This window comes from Anabrus simplex, chromosome 6 (genome assembly GCF_040414725.1).
Source record: "Anabrus simplex isolate iqAnaSimp1 chromosome 6, ASM4041472v1, whole genome shotgun sequence".
NCBI lineage: Eukaryota > Metazoa > Arthropoda > Insecta > Orthoptera > Tettigoniidae > Anabrus > Anabrus simplex.
This window is the reverse complement of record NC_090270.1, coordinates 280,535,978-280,562,474: the sequence shown is the minus strand read 5'-3', so window position 1 is coordinate 280,562,474 and position 26,497 is coordinate 280,535,978. Positions and strand designations below refer to the sequence as shown.

Here is a 26,497-nt window from a genome sequence, read left to right as displayed (position 1 = left end):
CCTCTTCAATTTACACCAATTAGGTGTCCAAGTAACCCTTATTTGGATACCTGCACATAAGAATATACCAGGCAATGAACGAGCCGATTGATTAGCGAAAGAGGCTTCCCTATTATCTACAACCCCAGCTACATTTTCTGTTCCAGCCACAGATTTCATATCTCTCCTCAAATCACAACAACGACAATTATGGCAAAACACATGGACAACATCTGCATGTCAGAAGGGCAAATTCTATCATAGCCTCCAACCCATCTTACCTACTACTTTCTGGTATTAACACGCCACCTACACTCGTCGTCATATCATCAATATCATACGTCTTCGCTTTAATCATTCCCTCACACCTCTATATAAATTTCGATTTCGCTTACAACAGCATCCCCTATGTCATTGTGGATCTGTAGATGCTGATATCAATCATCTATTTTTTCAATGCCCATTGTACAACTCTCCTCGCCGATGCCTGTACTCCAGCTTAATACAATACAATTATCCACTCCCCTCGTCAATTGCATGTCTCGTATACAAGCCCTCTCCCACCATCATACGTATCTTAAATCGGTTCTTAGATCACTCTAATATACAACTCTAACCCCACCTTCCCACAATACATTGACACTACTTACATATTTCATCACCTTCTCATTTGCCTCACGCCCTCCCTAACGCCTCTTCTTTAACCAAGACACATAGCTACCGTTTATTCTCATCTCCCCCTCCAACAGATCGCGTGTACATTTTCATTGATGTTCATATCAACACACTGTCGCCCCTCTTAATCTTTTGTTTACGATTACAATGACATTTTGAGCTCTCTCCATCCCCCATATACGTTGCTCAGATATTTCTTTCCATCTGTCCAAAGTCCCACACTCTCACATATATCCACCCCTCCGTCGTTCCACTGCCGTCTCCTGCTTATCCCTTATATGTTGGCCCGGTGTGTATGTTTTGTAGAAGTCGCTGAGATCGGCCACTCTAGCGTGAAGATTAGTATACCTTGTGTCCCTGTGCCTTCCTGTATCTCCTAGTCTTGTATACATATTTCCTCACTCTCAGTTGTCTAGGTGATACGTCATTTCATGAACTACTTCAAGTGCTTTGAAACCATTTTGTGAGTCCGCTGCATGGTCTACTTCCCTCAATCTTCAAGTATATACTTCGTACTCAGAACAAATTGTGAACTGCATTGGTGTACTACTTTATTGGAATTGTGTCCCCGTGTAGAACTAGTACAAATATAATACAGTATTGTGTCTGGGTGAAATAACGAGCCCAAATCAACTTCACGAACAGAACAGAACATCTGTGATGTAGAGCCGCGCAGTGTTTGATTCTTGATTCCTAACCTTGCATTTGTAATTGTTTGTAATCTTTAAGTAGTGTTTGGGCGTAGCGTTTCGAATTCCTAAACTTGCTGTTGTCCTCTTCAAGTAGTGTCTGGACGTAGCATTTTACTACGATATCCAAAAATTATACTACTAGCAGAAGAATTAGAAGTAACCAAATACAGTAACCTGTAATTGAAGTGGTTTTTTTTTTTTTTTGCTGATCCTAAAAATTACCTGTATATTTTCTATCACTTCTCGAAAGATAAATCGTGTTATTGTGATACATTTTATTAAAAGTATTTAATAGAAATTTATCTGAGGCGTGTATTAATTTAATACAGGACGTTTACAAGTGACCTGTCCTCTGCCGTTCGAACAGAAAATATTACCATGGGTGGAATGAAGGAACCAGGAGTTATTGCATACAAATTCACCAGGAAGGAACTGGTATGTTAATATATTACTGTTTTTTTCGAATAACAATATCATCGTAACCCTGTTCTTAAGGTAAATGTACCAATAGATGATACCCTTGCCTGGCAATACCAATAGGTGACACTCAGTCTAAATGTCATAACACTAAGGAATTTCCACATCCGCATGGGGTAGTGCAAGTAGGCCTACTGGTAACATTGGTGACTCTTACTCGACTACCTGGGTGATCCCTAGGATCAGTGTTTCCATGTGAAACAAATCTTTGAAAGACTTGTGAATATACTGTATGACTCTATATTTCCCTTCTTCCAGACACATTCCTTAGGAAGAGATAATTTGGAAGTTTATTGTCTTTTACAACTTGTTTTATGTAGGAAGGTGAAGTTTCTTATTGTATAATGGGTTGCAGGGTTCTAGGCTCTATTTACTTGCTTTAGTTGAAAAGATTAATCTTAAATTGCATATGTTATTTTGGGTGTCATTAATTGGTCTTACGGAACCCCATTGGCCCCAATGGTTGACAGGGGTGTCAGGCATTGGGATTTTGTTCTAGAAGGGAGTTGGCTATGTTAAGAGAGTTATTTTTTAACATACATGGTAAACCGTGTTAATTTAATTATAATTCGACTTCCAGAATCAGTAGTTGACAGGGGGTGTCAGCCATTGGTTTCATGGTGTCAGGCATTGGTTCGTTGATTCGTTTTACAATTTATTTCCTTTTTTTAATCCCTGGATTCAATGAGAGTTCTATGATGGCAGCAGCCAAGGGAGTTCCTAGGGTGACACTAATGTATAAAGTCATTTGATTTCATTGTTTGTGTGGCTTAAATTTTTAAAACTTTGGAGACTGATTTCATTACATTTTTACTCTAATGACTGATCTCAAGGCTATTTTTTTTTATTTTGAAGACTGATTCCATCACCTTTTTAACTTTAAAGTCTGATTTCATTGATTTATTTTCACTTTGAGACTGACTTTTTATATTTTATTTATACTAGCAATTGTTTTCCTTGAGTAGCACTATTAGAAATGTTCTTCCTTGTAACAGTGATCTAGATTAAATGTTTTTGTGTGTCTTAAAATATGTTATATGTATATGTGGACTGAAGCTAATATACCAACAAGTGCTAAGTGTAGTTGCGCGAAAACACCTACCCGTGGAAACGAAACTATGCACAGTAAAAGGAAACGGTAATATAGCAAACACAAGACAACGCATATCAAGAAGATTAGACATTAACAAGCTGAACGAAATAGATACATCAAAAACACTAGATTTGGTAAGAAGAGGAAATCTATGATGCTTTGTCAAGCCTAGAAGAGTGTATCAAAAATGCCACCCAGCCTCAACACACCCATGAAAGGAAATCCAAACCTTGGTTCAACGCATTGTGCTATAGTAAACGAAAAGAAGCTCTATCAGCACTGCAACATGCAAGGTCTTATAAGACTGAGGAGGCATTCAAGTATTATGCAGAGAAAAGGAAGCAATACAAATATACTGTTAAATGAGCAAAGGAGAATTTCCAACTCGAGCGGGAAAATAAATTAATCACAGAAGCCACCCATGACCCTTACAGAGCCTTGAAACCAAAAGACCCTCACTTTCTTAGAGACATCTCCATGGACACTTGGACACATCACTTCTCCAAGGTACTGCAAATGAAAGACACCAGACCATCGGAGGAACACATCGTACCAGAAGAGTACACCTCAATATCGACAGAGAAAGTAATGGATGCAATCAAATCACTGAAGAACAACAAAGCACTGGGCCCAGATCAGATATGCAATGAGCAACGAAAAGAAGCCTCCCCATCCTAGGAGCAACCTGGACAGCCTTGTTTAATGAATGTTTGCGCCAAGGACGAATCCCAAAAAGATGGAGAATCTCCACAATTAGACTATCTACTATATAAAGGTAAAGGTGACATCAGTGATCCAGATGTCTACAGAGGCATCGCACTGGAATGTACACTTTTTAAAGTACTCACTGCCAAAGTTGTGAAGTGCTTAGCAAAGATGATAGATGACAGAATACCAGAGTTACAATTTTGTTTTTTACGACAGAATACCAGAGTTACAATTTGGTTTCTGTCAGGGTAGATCGATTATGTAAGCTATTGAATGCCTTCAGAATGAAATTCAAGAGGCCCACAGACTGAAAAGAGGCAAACTACATGCAGTCTTCATTGATTACACCAAAGCTTTTGTCAGGGTAAACAGACAAGCCCTGATAAGGAAGCTAGAATTAATGATAGGAAAGAACACTACATGACAAGACTTGTGCGTGACATTCTCTGTGTAAATTATGTAGAGATTGATGACAACATCACAAAGTCAGACCGAATACAGCAAATGAACGGTGTCCTCCAAGGAGATCCTCTAAGTCCCGTACTGTTCAGTATAGCCACGGCCAATGTGGCCAGTGCCATAAGCACGGACGGAGCACAACTGTACATCTATGCAGGCGACATGGCATTGGTGTCTACCTTGAGACAATGTATACAGGAAGCCCTTAACAAAGTATCGATAGGGGCTAAAGAAAATGACATGTGCATAAACTCATCCAAAACATATATGGTATTTAGGAAAGGAGGGAAGTAGGCCTCTGAAGACATTATAATATAATGTCTTCATTTAGATATATTACATCTAACGTGAAAGTGAATAACTTTAAATATCTAGGAATGATCTTCCAAACACATGGGAACGTTTTCACCCTTCATATAAAAGGCAGGATTATAAAAGCTATCAGAGCAATGCATGACATTCAGTACATAAACAGAATATCTCTCAAATCAGCCATGCAGATCTTCAGAGCCAAAATAACCCCAGTACTAACATATGGATTGAAATATATATGGTAACACCTCACAAAAATCAATTTGAAAGACAATGAAAGGGTGAAAACTATGTATCTGAAGAAAATGCTATGCATCTCGAAATATGCACCGTCTTGTTTAACCTACAAGTTAATGAGAGAAAGTTTTTACATAGAGGAACTACGCTATCAGCTGGAACTATCATCTACCAAGGAGTGTAAGAACCTCTTGTAGGCCTACAACCTTAAACAAAAAAAGAAATCCCTAATATGGTCAGATTTTTACTGCACAGATGCCATGATATGGACAGAATGGACTAACGCCAACTACGAGCTGAGGCATACAGTTACACAATTTGCTGTCCACGGTTTTCACCACAAAATTTGTACGAGAAACGATTTTCACGAGCCATCTCCAAAGTGTCAATGCGAACTATGCCTCAAAGTGTGTGATAGATATCATGCAATGTTTTGTAACAAAAGACTTGTCTCTGACCAAGTTTTGTTCAGAGTGAATTTCATGCATATTTTGTGCTATTCTTCTAAATAAATAAAATGTCATCTATTGGGAATCTTGACTTGAGGGGTGTCACCAATAGGGACTAATGAGAAACATGAAGATACATTTAATTGTCAATAGTCGAATGAAGAAAATGGAAAGCTAAACCCATATTCCAGCAGGGCACTTAAGCTAGTTTCTTGTTCAATAAAATAGCTTTATGTGTAAGCACAGTTCTCATTTTGCCATTTTTTTTCTCTTAACGGTGTAATCTATAGGACATATAAAATATATATATAGGTTGTAAAAAATATTATCCGCATCCGCAAATGGTTATCCGCAGATACTGTAAATATTTAACTGGAGTATACTACACTCAACGTATTGAAAAGGATAGGTTTGTTAATATAATACAATAGTCCTGATACCTGACACCAGACCGCCTACAGGCACAGGTTTATGAGGGATTTTCTCTTGCGACAACGACCGACCGATTGACCTTTGCTGTTTCCTTCCATTAATTGCGGGCAGGAACCAGTTAGGCTTACATCATATTTACGGCTTTATGGTCTCAAGTCTCTTTCTGTATCACCATTCTCCCATACCACTGTCAAGGGTTGCCTAACCACAAGCAAAACAAGGGTTTACGTGAGTGAAAATCAATAAACTTCATTACTTATAAATTATCCTCACTGTTATATAGTTTGCATCCGCCAAGACACTAACTTCGCGGATATCTGCATCCATCTATCTATAGGTACCTTTACCTTATGAACCAGATGGTATTAGAGGATTCGAGGCCTAGGTAGTCTTTTCTTTTCATGCCCTTCGTGGCCCTAGTCCTTTTTTGGCCGATACCTTGATATTCCAAAGTTTCGGATTCCTTCCGCAATAATCCCACCACTTAACATATCTACACAATATTGTGTGGATTTTCTGCAGAACCATGAAAGACCATCATCATTGATCATCGATATTGTGAAAATATTTTTATTTATGTGTTAATAATTATTCACAAGTTCCAGCTTATAGGATACTGTACCATAAAATTAAATGCAAAATATGTACACACTGTATTCAGAAAACATTGTTCACAATATTCTTCAGATGAGTAGGCTTAATATGGAACACTTGGAAAATCATTGTGCAAATGAATCTGCTCTTTACTGTGGGACTTGTAGCAAGTAGTGGTGGTGGTGGTGATTATTTTAAGAGGAAGTAGAACTGAGCAGCCATCCTCTATTAACAGTAACCAGAGGGGTCCAACACTTCGAAAAATGAAGGTATCGACCAAAGAAAGACAAGGGCCATGACCGGCGAGTTGGCCATGTTGTTTGGGTTGCGTAGCAGTGAACTTGCATTCAGAAGATAGTGGGTTTGAATCCCACTGTCAGCAGCCCTGAAGATAGTTTCCTATTTTCAAATGCTAGGGCTGTACCTTAATTAAGGCCACGCTCGCTTCCTTCCCACTCCTAGGCCTATCTTATCCCATCATCGCCATAAGACCTATCTGTATTGGTGCTACATAAAAAAATAGCAAAAATAATACAAGGGGTACGAACTGTGGGAAAATGTTCCCAAGGCGTCTACACCTAATACCTTCGGGGTCAGAAAAGAACTAGTTGACCAAGGGAAGTCGAATAGGACAGGCCTAGATGAAAATGAGGAGTCAGGCACAAGTAAGTGGAAGCAATGACAGGACTTAAGCTAAGGGCCCCGTGGTCGTCAACCCATGCTCAGAAATTTCAGAGGACACACTGACAGTCTTTTCGTGTAGGTGTTGCAAGAGAACGTCACCTGTCGCATTCTGTGCTGTTAATACCCTTTTTGAACATGCCATTTCTGTGGGATTGAGGTCGCAGTTATGTGGGGTTAGACGAATCATGTGTCCTTTTCCAGAAGCCAATAAATCTATCTAGAAAACTTTTTGAATGTTTTTTTCCGCATATATTACATCATAGAGAACACCTTTCATCATACTAATATCACCCTCCATACCTCGTCTTCATAACCAGTCAACCATGTTGTTACTTTTAGTGTCGTATTTTATAGGAGCCTTTCCTGCTTTCTTACTATGATAGGGAGCATTGTCCATCACGATTACTGATGATTAGGTAACACTTTTGAGTTGAACCATCTCTTAGAATTTACCCTGTTCATTTGACCATGATAGTCACTTTGTGTTGTATGAGCTTGAAAGGTTAGTTGGGAATCATGAGTAAATCCTCTGAAAGAATCAACAGCACCAGTAATAAGTCTTCTGAATGCACTTCTCCAAGCAATCACTCCCGTAACATAATCATCTCTTTGCTAGCATTTCCCTACAATCAATCCATGACTCATCCAAGAAAAAATTTCTTTGGACTCTTCCCTAAAATGTTATTATTATTATTATTATTATTATTATTATTATTATTATTATTATTATTATTATTATTATTATTATTATTATTTATTTTCCACTAATTGTAGTTACAATTTAGGGATGGTGAATGGAGAAAGGGCATAGCCCCATATACACAAAAGTGCCTCCATCACCACTTAAAATTATAATATACAAATATACAATTACATTCTACATGATGTTCTTATATACAGTTAAAATATTTACATAGGCATATTGTATTGTAACAAGATACTTTGCATGCCAGTCACCAATGTCCGCATAATCTAATAATAGCACACGTTTATTCTGAAATCTCTTCCACAAAAAGCTCATGCCTGGGCAGTTGTGATAGCCGCTACACTAATATTTGCGATAATTGTTAAAAAATTATAGCTTTTCATTTTCACTAACCAAGAAACAATACAGCTATACTTGCTCAATAACTTAGCTGATTAAATTGCTTCCTACCACTGATTTAATTACATTAAAAAGTGAATTACACATGGTTATGGGTGTCATCACTTTTGTGTCTGCCAAGTTCAATGCCTAGTTTCTGTCAATTCCTCTTGAAAGAGATCATTACTTTTATACATGTTCCCAAGGACTAGCTAGTTTTAATATCAGTAACAGTTATGTCAGTAAGCTGTAATGAATAAATCCTCTTAAAAATTATTTTTGTAATCTGTAAGATTTGGATGTTAAGGAAAAGTCATATTTTATTCCTAAGATCATTTTACCTAAAACCTGAAAAATTACTGTGAATGATGGGTTCCGGACTCCATTTAAAGCAATTTTATGCTACATATAAATGCATATTTTAGCCATTTTCATTGTTTTGATCATATTTTGCTCATTTTAGTTATACACAGTCATCTTTGGTTATAATATGAACATTTTTGTTTAAATTGAGGCATCGTTTTCAACAAGGTACATGTTATCTGCGTCGATTCTCAAACACAGGATTTCAAAATACTGTAATGGCTGTATTTTTCTTTCTTTTCCGGAAAGAGATAGGTAGCAGGTTTAGAAAACATGATTCCGAGAAAGAGATGCTGTGCGACCCTGCGCCGTCAGATACTAAAAAGCATACTAATACTTAATTTTTCTTTATTTCTATTAGGAAAACAGAATGAGAACTGCATCTCAGGCCTATGATAATGAATGTATACATACATACATACATACATACATACATACACACATACATAATCATTATAGACTGTTATACCTTTCAGCGTTCAGTCTGCAAGCCTCTGAGAATTTACTAAACGTCGCACCAATCCTCGATTTGCAACTAGTGTTGTGGCCTCATTTAGTTCTATATCTCTTATCTTAAAATCGTTAGAAACCGAGTCTAACCATCGTCTTGGTCTCTTACCCTCCATAGCAGAGTCCATTATACTCCTTGGTAAACTATCCTCCTCCATTCACCTCACATTACCCCACCACCGAAGCCGGTTTATGCATACGGCTTCATCCATCGAGTTCATTCCTAAATTAGCCTTTATCTCATCATTCCGAGTACTCTCCTGTCATTGTTACCACCTGTTTGTACCAGCAATCATTCTTGCTACTTCCATGTCTGTTACTTCTAACTTATGAATAAGATATCCTGAGTCCACCCAGCTTTCGCTCCCACAAAGCAAAGTTGGTCTGAAAACAGACCGATGTAAAGATAGTTTCATCTGGGAGCTGACTTCCTTCTTACAGAATACTGCTGATTGCAACTGCGAGCTCACTGCATTAGCTTTACTACACCTTGATTCAATCTCACTTACTATATTACCATCCTGGGAGAACACACAACCTAAATACTTGAAATTATCGACCTGTTCTAGCTTTGTATCACCAATCTGACATTCGATTCTGTTGAATTTCTTACCTACCGACATCAATTTAGTCTTCGAGAGGCTAATTTTCATACCATACTCATTGCACCTATTTTCATGTTCCAAGATATTAGACTGCAGGCTTTCGGCACAGTCTGCCATTAAGACCAAGTCGTCAGCATAGGCCAAACTGCTTACTACATTTCCACCTAACTGAATCCCTCCCTGCCATTTTATACCTTTCAGCAGATGATCCATGTAAACTACGAACAACAAAGGTGAAAGATTACAGCCTTGTCTAACTCCTGTAAGCACCCTGAACCAAGAACTCATTCTACCATCAATTCTCACTGAAGCCCAATTGTCAACATAAATGCCTTTGATTGATTTCAATAATCTACTTTTAATTCCATAGTCCCCCAGTATAGTGAACATCTTTTCCCTCGGTACCCTGTCATATGCTTTCTCTAGATCTACGAAACATAAACACAACTGCCTATTCCTCTTGTAGCATTTTTCAATTACCTGGCGCATACTGAAAATCTGATTCTGACAGCCTCTCTGTGGTCTAAAACCACACTGGTTTCCATCCAACTTTCTCTCAACGACTGATGGCACCCTCCCTTCCAAGATGCCAGTGAATACTTTGCCTGGTATACTAATCAATGAGATACCGTACCTCGATAGTTGTTGCAATCCTTCTTGTTCCCTTGCTTATAGATAGGTGCCATTACTGCTTTTGTCCAATCTGAAGGTACCTTACCAATACTCCACCTAATTTTACTACTCTATGAAGCCATTTCATCCCTGCCTTTCCACTATACTTCACCATTTCACGTCTAATTTCATCTATTCCTGCTGCCTTATGACAATGGAGTTTTTACCATCCTTTCCACTTCCTCAAGCATAATTTCACCATCATCATTTTCCTCCTCCCTATGAGCTTGGCTGTTTGCTACACCACCAGGATGATTTCCTTTTACATTGAGAAGATGTTCAAAATATTCGTTCCACCTCTCCAGTGATTCCCTGGGATCTATTATGAGTTCACCTGAATTACTCAAAACACTGTTCATTTCCTTTTCCCCTCCCTTCCTAAGATTCTTTATTACTGTCCAGAAAGGTTTCCCTGCTGCTTGACCTAGCCTTTCCAGGTTATTACCAAAATCTTCCCACGACTTCTTTTTGGATTCAACAACTATTTGTTTCGCTCTGTTTCTTTCATCTACGTACTAATCCCTGTCTGCCTCGGCCCTTGTTTGGAGCCATTTCTGATAAGCCTTCTTTTTACGTTTACAGGCTGCTTTCACTTCATCATTCCACCAAGATGTTTGCCTTTTCCCATCTTTACACACAGTTGTTCCTAGGCATTCCCTTGCTGTTTCTACCACAGCATCCCTGTATGCCACCCATTCACTTTCTATATCCTGAACCTGCTTACTGTCTACTGTTCGAAACTTCTCACTAATCATATTCATGTACTTCTGTCTAATTTCCTCGTCCTGGAAATTTTTTACTCTTATTCATTTGCAGACAGATTTCACTTTCTCTACCCTAGGCCTGGAGATACTTAGTTCACTACAGATCAGATAGTGGTCTGTATCATCGAAAAATCCGCGAAAAACTCGTACATTCCTAACAGATTTTCTAAATTCAAAGTCTGTTAAGATATAGTCTATTATGGATCTGGTACTCCTAGCCTCCCATGTATAGCGGTGAATAGCCTTATGCTTGAAGAATGTATTTGTAACAGCTAAACCCATACTAGCACAGAAGTCCAGCAAACGCTTCCCATTCCCATTAGCTTCCATATCTGTATTTTAATATATTTAATGCAGCCAAATAGCCATAACAGAGAATATAGGTTACATTGATGGGTTACATATTTGCATAATCACTTATAGACATTGTTCTTCTTGTACAGAATTCAATGTGGTACTGTTCACACATTTTTCCACATAGTTTGCACTCACAGTCTATACTTGGGTCATGGAAGTGTTTTGATTTGCAGAGTAGGTGATGAAAACCATGAACTGCTAATCTTGTAATGACATGTCTTAATTCAAAATTAGCTTTTGTCCACGAGCGATCTATCATTGCCCCTGTGCCATAGAAGTCTGGTTGGACTTCTCTCTTCTCCGTCCGATTTGCTAGCAGTTTCTTTGATGCACCGGTGTTCGATAGTGGCATACTTGTCCTGAGATCTTCTATGAGAAATGATTCCCTTGCGAGGAGATCTAGATCGTGTCGTTTTTGATACACCTATCACCTTCTTTATATAGTTCGCTTTCACCTTTTCCAAGGTTGGTAAGTCCCTCATTGTTAAATGTGTCCAGATAATTTCAAAGCCATAAGTCATTATTGGAAGAATTTTTACTCTGAATAGCAACATTGCTGTCTCCAGACTAAGTGATCTAATGTCTTTTATTTCATGCATTGCCATCATTGCTTGAGTTGCCTTTTCTGTGACATGTTTTGTGAAACAATATGCGCTCGATTGCAGGGTGATGCCTAAATATTTGAAGTCTGATACTATCTTTAATTTTTTATCCCGAATGAAGGTCTCTGCTGATGCGGGTACTCTGCCTCCTTTCCTGAACACCATGGTGTCTGTTTTTGAGATGTTTATGAACAGCTTGTTTTCGGAGCACCAGTTTTGGACGTCATTTACATTTTCCTGTAGTTTTGTTATTCTCTTGAGCCAATTACAATATCATCGGCATACGCGCAAGAAAATACTCCCTCCTTTTGGGTAATTCTTAGGATATCTGCGGTTGCAACTGTAAGCAGCAAAGGACTCAGTGGGTCGCCCTGTAGGACCCCGTTTGATTGAGCTATTGGATCTGGTAGAGTGAGGTTATCCGAAACTCGTACTTCGTTCCATTGCAGTATTGATGTGATGAGATAGGTCCATATGTTGTTCGTGCCTAGCATCTCCTTAAGCTTGTCTATCACTAGCTTCTTGTTTATCAGGTCAAAAGCTTTAGTAAAATCTATGAAGATGGTGTAATATTTTCCGTTGTCTTCTAAGGCATCCCAGATTTGGTTTAGCAGGAGTTCAATAGCGTTTAGGGTAGATCGTCCCTTCCTAAAACCAAATTGGTTCTCTGGCAGATGCTCATTTATTTCCTCATTTTTCCTGTTATAATTTTGGTGAATATTTTGAAGGGGCAGCTTCCATATCTTCCCCACATTTACCAATCACCCTTTCGTATCCTTCAGTTCTATTCCCAACTCTCACATTGAAGTCATCCATTAGCACTATTCTATCCTTGCTGTTGACCCTGACCACGATCTCACTCAATGCTTCATAAAACTTGTCAACTTCATCCTCATCTGCACCCTCACATGGTGAATACACGGACACAATTCTTGTCCTAATTCCTTCCACTGACAAATCTACCCACATCATTCGCTCCTTTATGTGCCTAACAGAAACTATGTTGCCTGCAATGGTATTCCTGATAAAGAGCCCTATCCCAGACTCTGCCCTTCCCTTTCTAACACCCGTCAAGTACACTTTATAATCTCCTATCTCTTCCTCATTATCTCCCCTTACCCGAATATCACTTACTCCTAGCACATCCAGATGCATCCTCTTTGCTGACTCAGGCCAGTTCTACCTTCTTTCTTCCATAAGCCCCATTAATATTGATAGCTCCCCATCGAATTCCATTTCTTTCGCCAAGTTGTTTCCAAGGAGTCCCTCGCCTGTCAAATGGGAGTGGGACTCCATTACTCCCATAGGTTCGAGGCTTGCCTAAAATGTTCTGAGCTCGGTAAATTCATGAAGCAGGATGCTACCCTACTTGCTCATAGTCCAAGTGTGGATCTCACCTCTAACGTGTTATGGACCACCGGTGAATTGTATAGTCCTAGCCGCCTGAGCACAAGGAGGGCCATGACTCAGAATATGTCCGAGATGCCCACTCCCATTCCATAGCAACTGGTATACCGACTCTCAGGACCACTTACTAGGCCACTCAGCTGTTGCCCATGGTTCATGAACTAGGACGTGACTACAGTAACCCACAAAGATGAACCGTGTATGTATAAAGTTTTAATATACCTACTGTAACTCTGCCAGTTCTCATGATTACATGTGTCTGCTGTACTATCACTAATTACTTTTTGACATGTTTGGTCATATTTAGCTTTTTTTTAGAGCACATTTGCTTGCATATTTTGTACTTCTTTAGATCATAACCTTCCGAACCCTAGTAATCAGTGGGTACGGGTGTGACACATACCTCAACTACACGTTATTTTCTAGCCAGTCTAAGTTTATTTTCAATATATTCTCAAAAGCAATGTTAGAAAGGGATCTTGCATGACATTTTATTTGGATGTCATGTGTTGCCTTTTGTTCAGAACTCTTGATTCGGATAATTGGTAACTGTGACTTCCAAGCTGGGCTGAGTGGCTCAGACGGTTGAGGCACTGGCCTTCTGACCCCAACTTGGCAGGTTTGATTCTGGCTCAGTCCGGTGGTATTTGATGGTGCTCAAATACGGCAGCCACGTGTCAGTAGATTTACTGGCACGTAAAAGCACTCCTGCGAGACTAAATTCTGGCACCTCAGCGTCTCCGAAAATCGAAAAAGTAGTTAGTGAGACGTAAAGCCAATAACATTATTATTATTATTATTATTATTATTATTATTATTATTATTATTATTATTATTATTATTATTATTATTATTGACTTCTAAGATATCTCATTGGAATATATCTAAGCTTTTCCAGACCTCTTCAGGTATTTTAATTGCAATGAATCATTTTCCCTATCCATGACAAGTCTACCAACCTGCTAATGTTTCCTAGAAATATTTTTAGGAGCAGTGCATACTTTTGCAGTGGAATAGGACTAATTCAATAGGGAGTTAACTATTTCAATTGAAATATTCTTAAACTCGACACATTTATCTACATATTGAGGTACGGTATATTGCTGCAATGCAATATTTCATTTTAACAATAAATGTCCTGTATTCTATGGATTTGCCCACCTTTCAAAACATTATGAAGACAAGTTGGTCCCATTTCCTACGTATCTTTCATCATGTTCAACTTTCTTCTTAGTGTAGAATTCTGTAATTGTATCTCAAATAACACATTTGCCAAAATAGTCCAGCATGACCTTGATACTCTTCCTTGATATAATGGATACATATTTCATACTTACTGCTGTTTAAATAGGCTACATGAAACATTGATATGTATCTGTATGAATTGCCTGGTATCTGCGGAGATTTCTTTGGATGAAATGTGCTGAAATCCTTCACCTTCTTAAGAGTTGAGACTCTTGCACCTGTGTAAACACTTGCTATTTTTAAAGACTGATTAAGGGGAACGAAGAATGATTTGCTCTCTTTCCCACAATATTCTGGAACGTTTGCAGTTATCTTCCTCTCACTGCTACGTAAAAAGAAAGTACTGACTTGTTTTAGGGGGAGTTCTCTCCTCTTCAGATGGTCCACGAGTAGCATCTGCCATATGTGTATCAGTACACAACAGTAAGCAAAATCTCAGTACCTCACGGGAATATCCTACATACTCATACCCATGATCATCATTAGCTGACTCAATTTATTTGACCCCCCCGTGGGTTATTGCGGTAGAATAACACCCACGGTATCCCCTGCCTGTCATAAGAGGTCCGACTCGTTGGCTGAATGATCAGCGTACTGACCTTTGGTTCAGGGGGTCCCGAGTTCGATTCCCGGCCGGGTCGGGGATTTTAACCTTCATTGGTTAATTCCATTGGCCCGGGGGCTGGGTATTTGTGCTGTCCACAACATCGCTGCAACTCACACACCACACACAACACTATCCTCCACCACAATAACACGCAGTTACCTACACGTGGCAGATGCCGCTCGCCCTCATCGGAGGGTCTGCCTTACAAGGGCGGCACTCAGCTAGAAATAGCCATACGAAATTATAAGAGGTGACTATAAAGGGTCCCAGGGCTGTTAACTTGGGAGTGTGGCTGGCTATCACGGGGCCCTTAGCTGAATCCTGGCATGCTTCCATTTACTTGTGCCAGGCTCCTTACTTTCATCTATCCTATCAGACCTTCCTTGGTCAACTCTTGTTCTTTTCTGACCCCGACGGTATTAGAGCATTAAGGAGTGAGGGTAATTGTTTCCACCTATTCAATACTACAGCAGTGTGACGTCATTAATACATCACGTATTTACTTTGGATCGAGATATTTCTAGAATCTCAAATCCTTTGAACGTAATGTTTTCAAGAAATCCGGTTGTCCAGTCTACTATTATCAAGTCTATCCACAATTAAGAACACTACAATCAAAACATCGAATATTACGCACATTAATATTATTCAGCGGCATTGTATTACAAAGGATTGTAATTTAACTTCGCATTCTACCAAGACAGAGTGAACCCCCTTTTTATAGTTCGCTAACATTCATTTTATGAGGAACTATTTTTCACTAAAGACCTTTACTACAATGGACCTCCATACCAAATATAAAAATGTTTAATGTTTTAAAATAACATCAGCCGAATTTATTTTAATGCATGTCAATAACCAAATTGTATAATTGGCCAAGAAACATTGAATACTCTTAATGTCAAAAGCAACTGTATTTTTTAAGAGATAGATTTTACTAAAGACTTGTACTGCAATGAATCTCCATACCAAGTACAAATATGTTTAATGCTCCAAATATGGCAGTAGGCAAATTTATTTTAATGTATGTTAGTAACTAGAATGTATAATTGGCCAAGAAAAACCATATGCCCTTAAGGTCTAAGCAGCTGTAAAAAACCTTTTTAAGAGATTGATTTTAATTGAACTAGATGCTTAATCAGCATTTTGCAACAACTATAAGGACTTGACAACGTTTTAACTATTCATATCCAAAAGATTGTACAGAGTTAACAAATAATAATATATCGCATAAGAAATATGCTAGTAATTTCAATTAAAAGTTTTATGGTGTACACCTAATTACAAAATAATTTAAGACTATGGTTCAATTTGTATGTATATATATATTTTAAAATTATGTTAATATGGATTTGTATAAAGCCTTGTAACAATTTTCCTTTGGCTGATGATGGCAAACACAAATGCTGAAACCGGTCCCAATGTTGAAATCTGATAAATACGTGATGTATTAATGATGTCACACTGTTGTAGTATTGAATAGGAGAAAACAATTACCCTCACTCCTTAATGTAAATCTGGATTCAATACGGATTAAAAATGAAGTTTTTGGTATTAGAGCACTCGAGACCTAGGGAGTCTTTCATTTTCATGTCATTTGTGGCCCTTGTCTTTCTTTGACTGATACCTTCATTTATTCCCTCAGATTAAAGGTATATAGAGGTTGGTTACCTAGTTGTACTTTCTCTTAAAACAATAATCACTACCACCACCACCACCACCACCACTCAGTTTATTTGTAAATGATCCCAACCTTTTGCCAGTGTAATCTGTTGACACTGGGTACTGTAGCATGTTTTCTTTATATGAATTTCTTGTGTATTTTCCTTTTCCACCAAAGTATTCAACTTGTCACCATCTTCTCACTTCTGTAATATTTACATTTTAATTTTGTTTGGCTTTCCCATTACAGCAAAATTCCTTGAAGTATAGATTCAAATCAACTCCAGAAAATAAGATATTGGAACTCTGTTTGCACAGAAGCATGTCAAAGCGCAAAAGAAAATATCATGGTATGTTGTATAATTATATGATTATATGTGTAAATGTAAATGATTTTATCTCAGTTTAATTATGCTTAATTTTTCATCTTTAGCTGCCTTATCTTTCTATCATGTTGCAACGGAGCTACGAGAGTGCGTTTTGCGCAATCTATGGTCGGATGCTGTCCATTTAATGTTAATTTTTCTGGATGCTCCAAGAAGACTTCTACCTTTGATTTGGCAGGTATTTGAGTGATATTGCAATTATTTGCTGTATGAATGCTAAAAGAAGTAGAGAGCTTAAAAAAAGGTTTTTGGAAATATTTACGGTGATTTCATTTTTGATAACAATTTGTTTTATTCCTTTTTTTTTTTTTCTTTTCAGTATTGCTTCAAAATTCTTTTGAATCATCCATCAGGAGGCCCAGAAATTCTGGAGGAATTTATTCAGTAAGAACTGGAAAAAGTTTCCTTACATTCCTAGTACCATTTTTGAACATCTTTTCACCCTCATTTGCGAATAAATCTCGTAGGGTTGTTGCAGTCACTTAGACTGACATAAGCTTAGTTAAGGTACCACCACAGTTTCCTATTGTTTGTATGCTGTTCTAAAATGTGACAATCCAACAACTAGTGAACCCTTGTTTTGTGACGTTTCTGCAAGTTCAACTTCTGGTTGATGATATCGTTAACAGTTTTTGAAGACGTTCCCAACTTAATTGCAATGCCTCTTTGTGTGCCTGGATTGCTACGAGAGACAAGGGTCTTGACCTTCCTCATGACTGCTGGGTATGGCTTGTCTCAGGTTTTGGGTTCACTTGTTTGTTGCCCTTCAGAATTAATCTCATGCAGGTCTTTCCTTTCTTTGATGCTGCAGAATTCTGCTTCTCGCATGCTTCAATAATAGCAGAATACCTATAGTCTGCATCGTAAAGGACCTTCCTAGTATGGTTCAGTTTGCTTCAGCATCATTGCAGTTACGTGCTGGTGATTGCTACACAAACAACATCTCAACTGGTTTATTATCACCCAGAACACTGACCTTGGTACGTGCCATGCAGCGCTACAGGGACATCCCAAAGTCATTACCAGAGATCAGAAACAATCTCCATATTGATGAAAAGTGTAGTTATCTAAATATACGAGAAATTAAGTATACGTAGGTCAGTGACATCTCGCTTGTGAGTGAGTGAAATAAAATCTGACGTCATCTCTGAGGCAGTTGGATAGTCTGTAGTCATAACAGAATCATTCACATGACTTCAGAATAATACACATGTGATCCATGAGGCCGATTAGACATACTTTTCAGGCTGTACTTCGTGTAGTGGGGGATTATTGGGTCATGCCTTCTTTTCACCATTGACAGTTCTCTCCCTGATGAATATCCCATCTGTAAGTAGTAAAAGAAACATTGAAAGTGACATACAGGCAGTCCAAATGGCACGAAATCAAAATATTTGCACATGATAGCTGTCATTCTGGCAGTTGGTTCCGATTATGCTTGCTCCATGCTGCCTTCAAGGTTCTATTGATAACCATCTTTGAATAGATGCAGAAATGGGAATCTAGGTGATTGATCATTGTGAGTTTTGGACTAATTCTTCCACAATGGATCAGATATTTATCATCAGGCAGATTTTGGAGAAAATATGGAGTTTGTGATTACAACTTAGTATATTTGCTGAATTAAAAGAAAAAAAAATGTGAAAAATTATGTAGAACAGCTGTTTGGTGCTGGTGGTGGTGATTACTACAACTGGACAACCATAATCTCTTAACACTAATCAGAGGATAAAAATGGAAGAGATCAGACATTTCAAAAAATGAAGGTATCAACAAAAGAAAAGGAAGGGTCATGAAGGGTGTGAAAATGAAAGGCTCCCTAGACCTTGCAAACCTAATACTGGCAGGGTTGGAAGAGAACAGGAGTTGACTGAAGGAGGTCAGATATGCAAAAAGAAAGTGAGGAGCCTGACACAGGTAACTGGAAATAATGCCAGACTCAACTTGGAAAATCATAGTCACCAGTCCACGCTCCCAAAGTGAGAACCTCTGATACGTCTCTCAGTCGCCTCTTACAACAGACAGGGGACACTGTGGATATATTTTACCACCCCCACCCACAGGGGAAAGTAGTTTATGAAGCTAAAGAAAACTTTGATATAACAGCAAAATTGATTAGTGAGATGAATGTGGATCATTTGTAAGAGTGTCAGCCTTCAGGACCATGTGCAGAAAGAAGTCCATTCGACACTTCATGTTGTACAAAATTGGCATATAAATGATCTTAGGTGACACATCCACTGCTTCCACCAACAAAATTAATTAAAAGAGCTTGCTGTAGGTCACCCAGTTTCTGTACCGTCTGGTGGTAGAAAATGGAAATCAAAATTGACATGCAGGCAACTTAAATTGCATCATATCTGTATGTCTATGCACCATAACTGAGGCCATACCATATTATTATTATTCTCATTATGCAGTGTGTTTCACTGTGAGTGGGTGTTTAATATCACATCAGAGAACTTTGTGATATCCTTGAAAAGATGTTAGCAGCCTTATGTTTTCATATTCTTTAGCAATAAAGCATTCAGCATTCATTCAGTAGAAAAATGCAAGCATGAGGATGTAATTCATTTGAAACAGATTTGCAGCCATCTACATCTTAAAATGTTGTTTGGCTATCAAAATAAGTGCAATAGTTAAAAGAAGCTTGGTTAAATATTGTGTGTCTTTGGACACTTTACAAGGCCAAGATTATTTCTCCTGGTTTGCAAACTGGGGTTTGTTGTTCATTTGCGGATAATCTGACATTCCAGAAGTTTAACAGTGATAAAAATTGAATGTGTTGGACAGGTGAATTTAATGAGTAACGTGTAGGGTGACCATTTGCCCTGCTTTTAACGGAATAGTGCCTTCTTTTAGTGCTAGTCCCGCTGTCCCCACAAAAACTTAACGGGACGTATAGTTATCTAATTTTTTCTGCCTGCATTGACTGGAGATAAAAATAACATGTAAACCAACTAAAATCCAACATTTGAATGGTGTCCCAAGGTGCTCTTTTGAGATGCTGTTAAGGCCAGCTTAAGCAAACCATGAAGAAGAAAAATGCAAACATGAGGATGTAACTCATTTGAAATAGATTTGCAGCCATCTACATCTTAAAATGTTGTTTGGCCATCAAAATAAGAACAATAGTTAAAAGAAGCTTGGTTAAATATTGTGCACCTTTGAACACCTGGGAACACAGACCTGGGAAATATTTTGGTGAAGATCAGTTTCTTTGGCATCAGTCCATCCTTGCTGCTATTGAACTGTTTGAATAAGAACATTCTGGACATGAAGAGTCCACATGACAAGCATGCTAGCTTTGCCAATCTCAGACATGCCCTCCACCATCTATCAACTGCAATTTGTGTCAATGTATGTTCTACACCAGAATTGGTTTGTTTAGTCACCAGAAGTTTAGAAAATGCTCCGAGCATAAACCTTTTATATTCAGAGGCAAGTAACAGCGATGGCAGTAGATTATTAGGGTTCAGAATTACATAGACAAGGTTCCATAGCAATCCAGTAATCTTTCTTCACAATATGGTGCAGTATGATTTGTACGAATGAAGCAGTACTTCATGCACGGCATGCAAATTTTTGGGTGCCCAAATTCTGGTGTTCTGGGAGTTAATGTAGCTTCTAAGGTGGAACCATGCTTCATCTGTGAAAAAGGTATTGTTCAGAATGGCTGCATCGTTACAAGAGGTGTTTTTTTTTTCTTTGCGTCGCACCTACACAGGTAGGTCTTATGGCGACGACAAGAGAAGTTACAGAACCACCAGCAGTAACAATGTTTCCCTTAATCTGACAGCTTCAGGTCCTGGTTGGCATTAACTGGATATGAGTGTACCATGGTGATCTTCAGTGCTTTATGTGTGAAGCTGTTGTGAAAAACATCTTGGAGATTTCTATGGAGATCTCTCAATGTGATGATGAACATTGCGAATGAAAGTCTCTGTGATTAACTTAAGTCTCCCACTTCATTATCTGTCATCACGGAGGTCGTGTTGTGAAACCGGCATAGAAGATTATGCACGACAGTTTTGCATGGTGTGGGTCCATCAAAACATCAACAGCTCTATTTTTCCACACATCTGTCGTATCATTCGCGCTCAAACTAACCTAACACAAAAGCCATTGTCACCTGCTTGACCTTGTTTGTCTCACTCAATACAGTGCAGCACCTACACTGTTATGTTAACACCACTAGGTCTGAGAACATTTCATAACCAAGCTTGCCATTTTGTTCTGTCGGATACATGAATTTTGATTTATCACTGTGTGCTTACTTTATAAACACTCTGTATATGCAAATATTATGTATTAAGTAGTATATAGTTTTTATTAGATGATGGGAATACTTTATGAATGGATAGCAAAATAACTCATGATGGAGGGTTAGAGGAGCTGGTTAACCCTTGAAGCTAAGGGTTAGACTGTAATAGGCAATTTTGAGGTAAAGAATAATTATAATGAGAGTGAAAATTATGTTCTGGATGATGATGTTTAATGTATCAATAACTTTATTAACTCTGGTATCTTGCATTTAAGCACTCTATTTACCAACTCACTATGCCAAGGTTCAATCCCACATAGCTGGTTTGTAGATAAAAATATGACAGCATGGTCTGGGTCAACTGAATTTTAATAAACAAATTGGGAAGTTTTTACTTAGGGCTTGTACTACGACTATCAGATAAACAGCCAGATACGTAGGCTGCAGTTTTGCAAACTAGAAGTTAAATATTTTCCTGCGTTCTATCAGCGGATTTTAACTAATGTACTGTTAAGTGGAAGTTGTACTATCCGTGAAACTTTTATTGACACTTCGTTTTACGGGAGTGAGTAAGGAGGGAGTTAGAATGGTTTCAGTAATACTGCCAGCTGAATGGAAATGAAATCTGAATTGAATCGATAGTATGATTGATCAGTATAAATTTTCTAAACCGTTGTTTCTGTATAGGAGTTCTAGGTTGTTCCTGTGATGTACTTTGATTTTCCTCACTCATCCTCAAGCTTAACCTATATTTTGACTTTGCTGTATAAATAACAACAGTATTTAAAGTGTTTCCATTATACCACAGATGGCTCATGGCGATGCATAATCGATTCATATTTTTTGTGTCAGAGGTTGCCAATACGAATCTCGAAGATTGCCGAGGTCTGACGATTCAGCGCTAGGGAGCCGAAGTATCACTAAAAGTTTCGCGGACAGTAGTAACATTTTTATTGAGTTGGCAATAAGGTTACTGAAAATGTAGTGAAATTTAGCACGGTGGTATACCTGTTCCCTCGTTCTTTCGTTTGTTTAGTGCTATTCCTTTTGAAATTGTATTGCTAGAGTCCAGTTAGTCTCTTATTAGGCTACAGTGTGGAAGTTTAGATCAAGAAAAGAATTAGGACTGATATCTACACGTACGAAGAAATGTTGAAATTAATTAAATATGTAACGAAACTCAGAAATTGTTGTAGAAAATAAAATAATTCCTACCAACGATATAATATTGTTATTTGTGTAATACTAATTATGAGGATGTGCATTACGGCGAAAGTAAAGTTTATATTCGTAATCAATGCCACCGTATGCGTCGGAAGGTCATTAATTGTATTATTGATTATTCAATTCATTGTTATTAATGTAATAGGTAGGTAGTTTATTTTTCCAAGACAATGTTAAAATAGTAACTGGCAAGCATTTATCTCACTTTAGTGTAAATACTTGGTAGTAAGTTGTTATGAAGTCAAAGAAAGATAACCGTCCTCATTCGACGGACAAATCACTATAAACAACTTCGTATACCCTTACTCCATATGAGCGGTGCGGAGAGATTTGGAATAATAACAAAGCTTTTGGCACACACTTTAGTTATTAGGAAATGTGTACTATCACCTCTAGTACCCTGCCGACTAACATTTAGAAAATAAAATAACTTGGACTATTTGGACTCAAACCGATAAATAACAGCATGATCAAGCACCGTCGCCATGATGACCATGGCTACCTAGAAACCTTATCGTTGATGTGTTTGCATGTAAGTTGTATAGTCAGTGGCAAGAACATGCTGGTTCGGGAAGTTTTTTAAAAATGCTACGATAGCTCGACGTGAAGTGATATATATTCTGTAAATATATACATAGATTACATTATAACAACTTATTTTTCATATAGCATCATGCAGATGTAGATTCATCATGATGTGCAGCCATCTTGATTCTTACAGACTAGAGAATATTCTCCCAGACTGCACATAAACAAAAGTCGTAGTACGTGTTTTCAGCCGAACTTCCAGATAAATGTGCAAACTGCCACATAAATGTCAACTGCACTTTTTTATCTGTCTGTCATATTACAGGCCCTTAGTCACATGAACAAATTTTGTTTTAATCATTTCTCTATGAAATAATTTAATTATTTAAATTTTATTTGACTTCTTGTCTATCAAAGCAATTTTTGCATTTTTTATGTTGTTACTTGCTGCCATTATCATCATTATTATTATTAATATTTAAATCAACTAGAACCTTCACTTTAAAATATAATATTAATAGGGCCTAATCATTATTTTACAAAAATGTTGGTAAATAATTGCTTGAAATTAAGAGTATGTGGTATTAAATCAATAGAATCATTCATAGTTCCTAAACAGTTAAAACTTGCACATGTGAAACACAGGCACTACAACACTAGTGTAGTCCAAAGTGTTGACAGCTCAAGCTTTCCTATACAATTGGGTTTGCAAGTCAAGCAAGGTACCCTGCTGTCGACCTGCCCATCCCCTATTGTCAAGTTCCCTCTCGCTTCAAGGATGCAGGCACGAGTTTCAAGCCTCAAAAACATCTTCCAGTCTAAGGTCCTAAGTCTTATACCACTTATGCAAGATAGAAGTAAAATAAACTTGACTTCCATCAATGAGCAGGTCAGAATTCAGTGCAAATGTTGTGTCACACTCATTCACACTGATACATCATCTGATTTCTGCCTAAGCCCCTGGCACCTAAAGATAATGCATGACTAGTAGCACTGCCTTCGTAATATACAGGCCATACTGTAGAAAGCATGCCAAGCCCATCAGCTGATCAATTGAGGCGGGCTAAGCGAATGTTATAAGTAGCACTTGTGAATGTAATTCATTAGGATTGGGAGCATTCTGTGGATAATTGTGACTGTGAAATTATATTTAAGCATATTGCATGTTTGTTCTTTATATTCATCACATCAGAATTTACGTAAACAGCTGTTATTAAGATAATGACATCTCATAGTTTAGGTTAGATACCCAACATACATAGTATTTTCATGTGATGAGCAATGTAAATTCAAGGGCGTAATACTTCTCGTGGAATTTATTCATTTAATTGTTATTAATGTATTTAATTGTTATAACACGTTTTTGTGGAAATATAATGTGTTGTGAATTTAAATACAGTGTGTGAATGTTCGCAGTTGCCATAATGCTAAGACGTGTGCATACTATTTTCATTTTCTTCTTATGAAGACAGGATACCTTTATGAAAAATGAAAACCCAAGCGAAAATGTACCTGTTACAAAGAATAAAGGAGTATGTTTCACTCATTTTCCCGAGCTGATGATGAGTTCTGCTTTTTAACTTTCCTCTGACACAGATCTACAGCAGGGCTTTTTATTGTTGATACAGAACAAACGTAAAAGTTGACAGTAAAAAATTGAACTTACGTATGGTTATTTCATGGGTTAGTAATGTTGGGTATGCGCTGCATTTTCTTCCCAAAATAAATGCGAGTAAAAGCAAAACACAGTCTAAAAATGTAGAATTAAATGCAATTTATAAAACTTAACCTTCTGTTAAATGATTTTAGCATTTTTGTGCATACGTTCTACATTTAAAAAATTAAACTATTGCTGGTAGATAACATTTAGATGTCAGAAGCAATGCAAATTAATAATTAAGTAATTAGTAGTTAAGTAATAATTAAGAAATTATTCCTCGGCAATTTCCGTGAATGAGGGAAGTAACTACCAGGTCTTGCTGGTCATTGCATTAATATTTGGGAAAACATGGGCTGTTCCTAAACAAAAAATGGTAAATGTTTGTATGGAATAAAGGGTCTGAAGGATAGTGCCAGAAGTGTCAAGAAAATGCATACCAAGAAGGCTACTGTATTTATGGCCATCTAGAGGTATGGAGGTAAAGTCTATTATTATTAGTGTACGTTTGTTGTCTCCGTATTTGTATTAATGCATAATAATTACTGTATTTATTGGGTATATTGATGAGTAAAACCCTCAGACTTTGACTGCGTAGATCCCACTTCAAACCTACTTCTCCTAAAATTACATAGACCTGACTTACGAGTTATGATGTGATTACAGGTGTTAATGATCCCACCTGTTATATTAATACAAAAATTGTGAATATTTCATCATTACAAGGTACAGACGTATCATATCCTTGCATTGCACGGGTCGGACGGAGGAAACAGTTCGCCTCTTAGTGTGACATCATCAGAGCTACAGTACGGCCTGTACATTATGAAGGCAGTGCTACAGTGGTGGTGGTGGTGGTTGCAGTGGCAGTGGCGGTGGCAGCGGCAATAAAATATAATGATCAACTGTTTGAGTAGACCCACGAAAGCATGAACAGCCACCTGCGAAAATAATTTTAAAATGTTCAAAATATGATTTGAAATTTCTGTAACATAAATTGTGTTAACTCAAAATTAGGCACCAAATGTTTTTTCTTTTTTGTAAGACTTTGTTTCAAAAGGCTCCCCTGATGCTCTTCCACTGTAAAATAGACATATGGTTCTATATAATGGTGACAGAAAATAAGGATTTGTGTATTATTCATTCACACTTACACACTCTTGAAATACACAACCTACTTCATTAAAATGGCATTTATGTATGCCTAATCATTTGATAACAGTAAAAAAGTAATTAGTCTTGTATCCTTTGTTTTTGCAGAATGACTACAGGTGTCACGAAGCCAAGAGAATTAATCCAGTCCCTATTGACTCAACTGAAATATGTGTGATAAGTATATATATATACATGTGATCCAAATGTCAGTATTGTAGTGATTCACTTGTTTAATTTATATATGAATGTATATTTTTATCTGTTTTTGTAAAAAAAAGAATAAGCAAGATAATATGAATATTCCCTCCCCATTTTCTAGTTTTAGATCCTATAAATTATTTTAATTTACTTGTGTTTTTTGCAGAGGGTCTGATAACATTTGATGCCATTCATGCAGCTTGGTTGCTCATAGAAAGATATAGGGAAATTAACAGACCTATCCACATCGTGCCTCTGTACTTCGAGAAAACCTTTGACCGTGTCCCACATGAACTCCTTTGGCATTAACATCCCTGAAGACCATACTGGATGCAACTGCTCTGTTGAAACCAAGGTACGTAGAATACAAGGTAGGGATCATGGGAGAGATGCGCAGTAGCAAAGCAGAGCTGTGA

General features: G+C 37.7%; 1 protein-coding gene across 4 annotated transcripts; it reads left to right on the top strand.

Moving 5' to 3' along the window:
* The first annotated feature begins 1,282 nt into the window (after nt 1-1,282).
* Nucleotides 1,283-26,231, top strand: LOC136875741 (uncharacterized). Of its 4 annotated transcripts, none has more exons than XM_067149316.2 (6): nt 1,285-1,502; nt 1,676-1,781; nt 16,920-17,019; nt 17,103-17,233; nt 17,375-17,439; nt 25,989-26,231. In XM_067149316.2, the coding sequence occupies exons 2-6, from the start codon at nt 1,725-1,727 to the stop codon at nt 26,056-26,058; spliced, it is 423 nt and encodes a 140-aa protein (XP_067005417.1). In that variant the 5' UTR covers nt 1,285-1,502; nt 1,676-1,724; the 3' UTR covers nt 26,059-26,231. The 4 variants fall into 4 exon arrangements, with proteins under 4 accessions (XP_067005418.2, XP_067005417.1, XP_067005415.1 ...); XM_067149314.2 differs by having other exon boundaries at nt 1,285-1,522; XM_067149313.2 differs by having other exon boundaries at nt 1,286-1,781.
* The last annotated feature ends 266 nt before the right edge of the window (nt 26,232-26,497 follow it).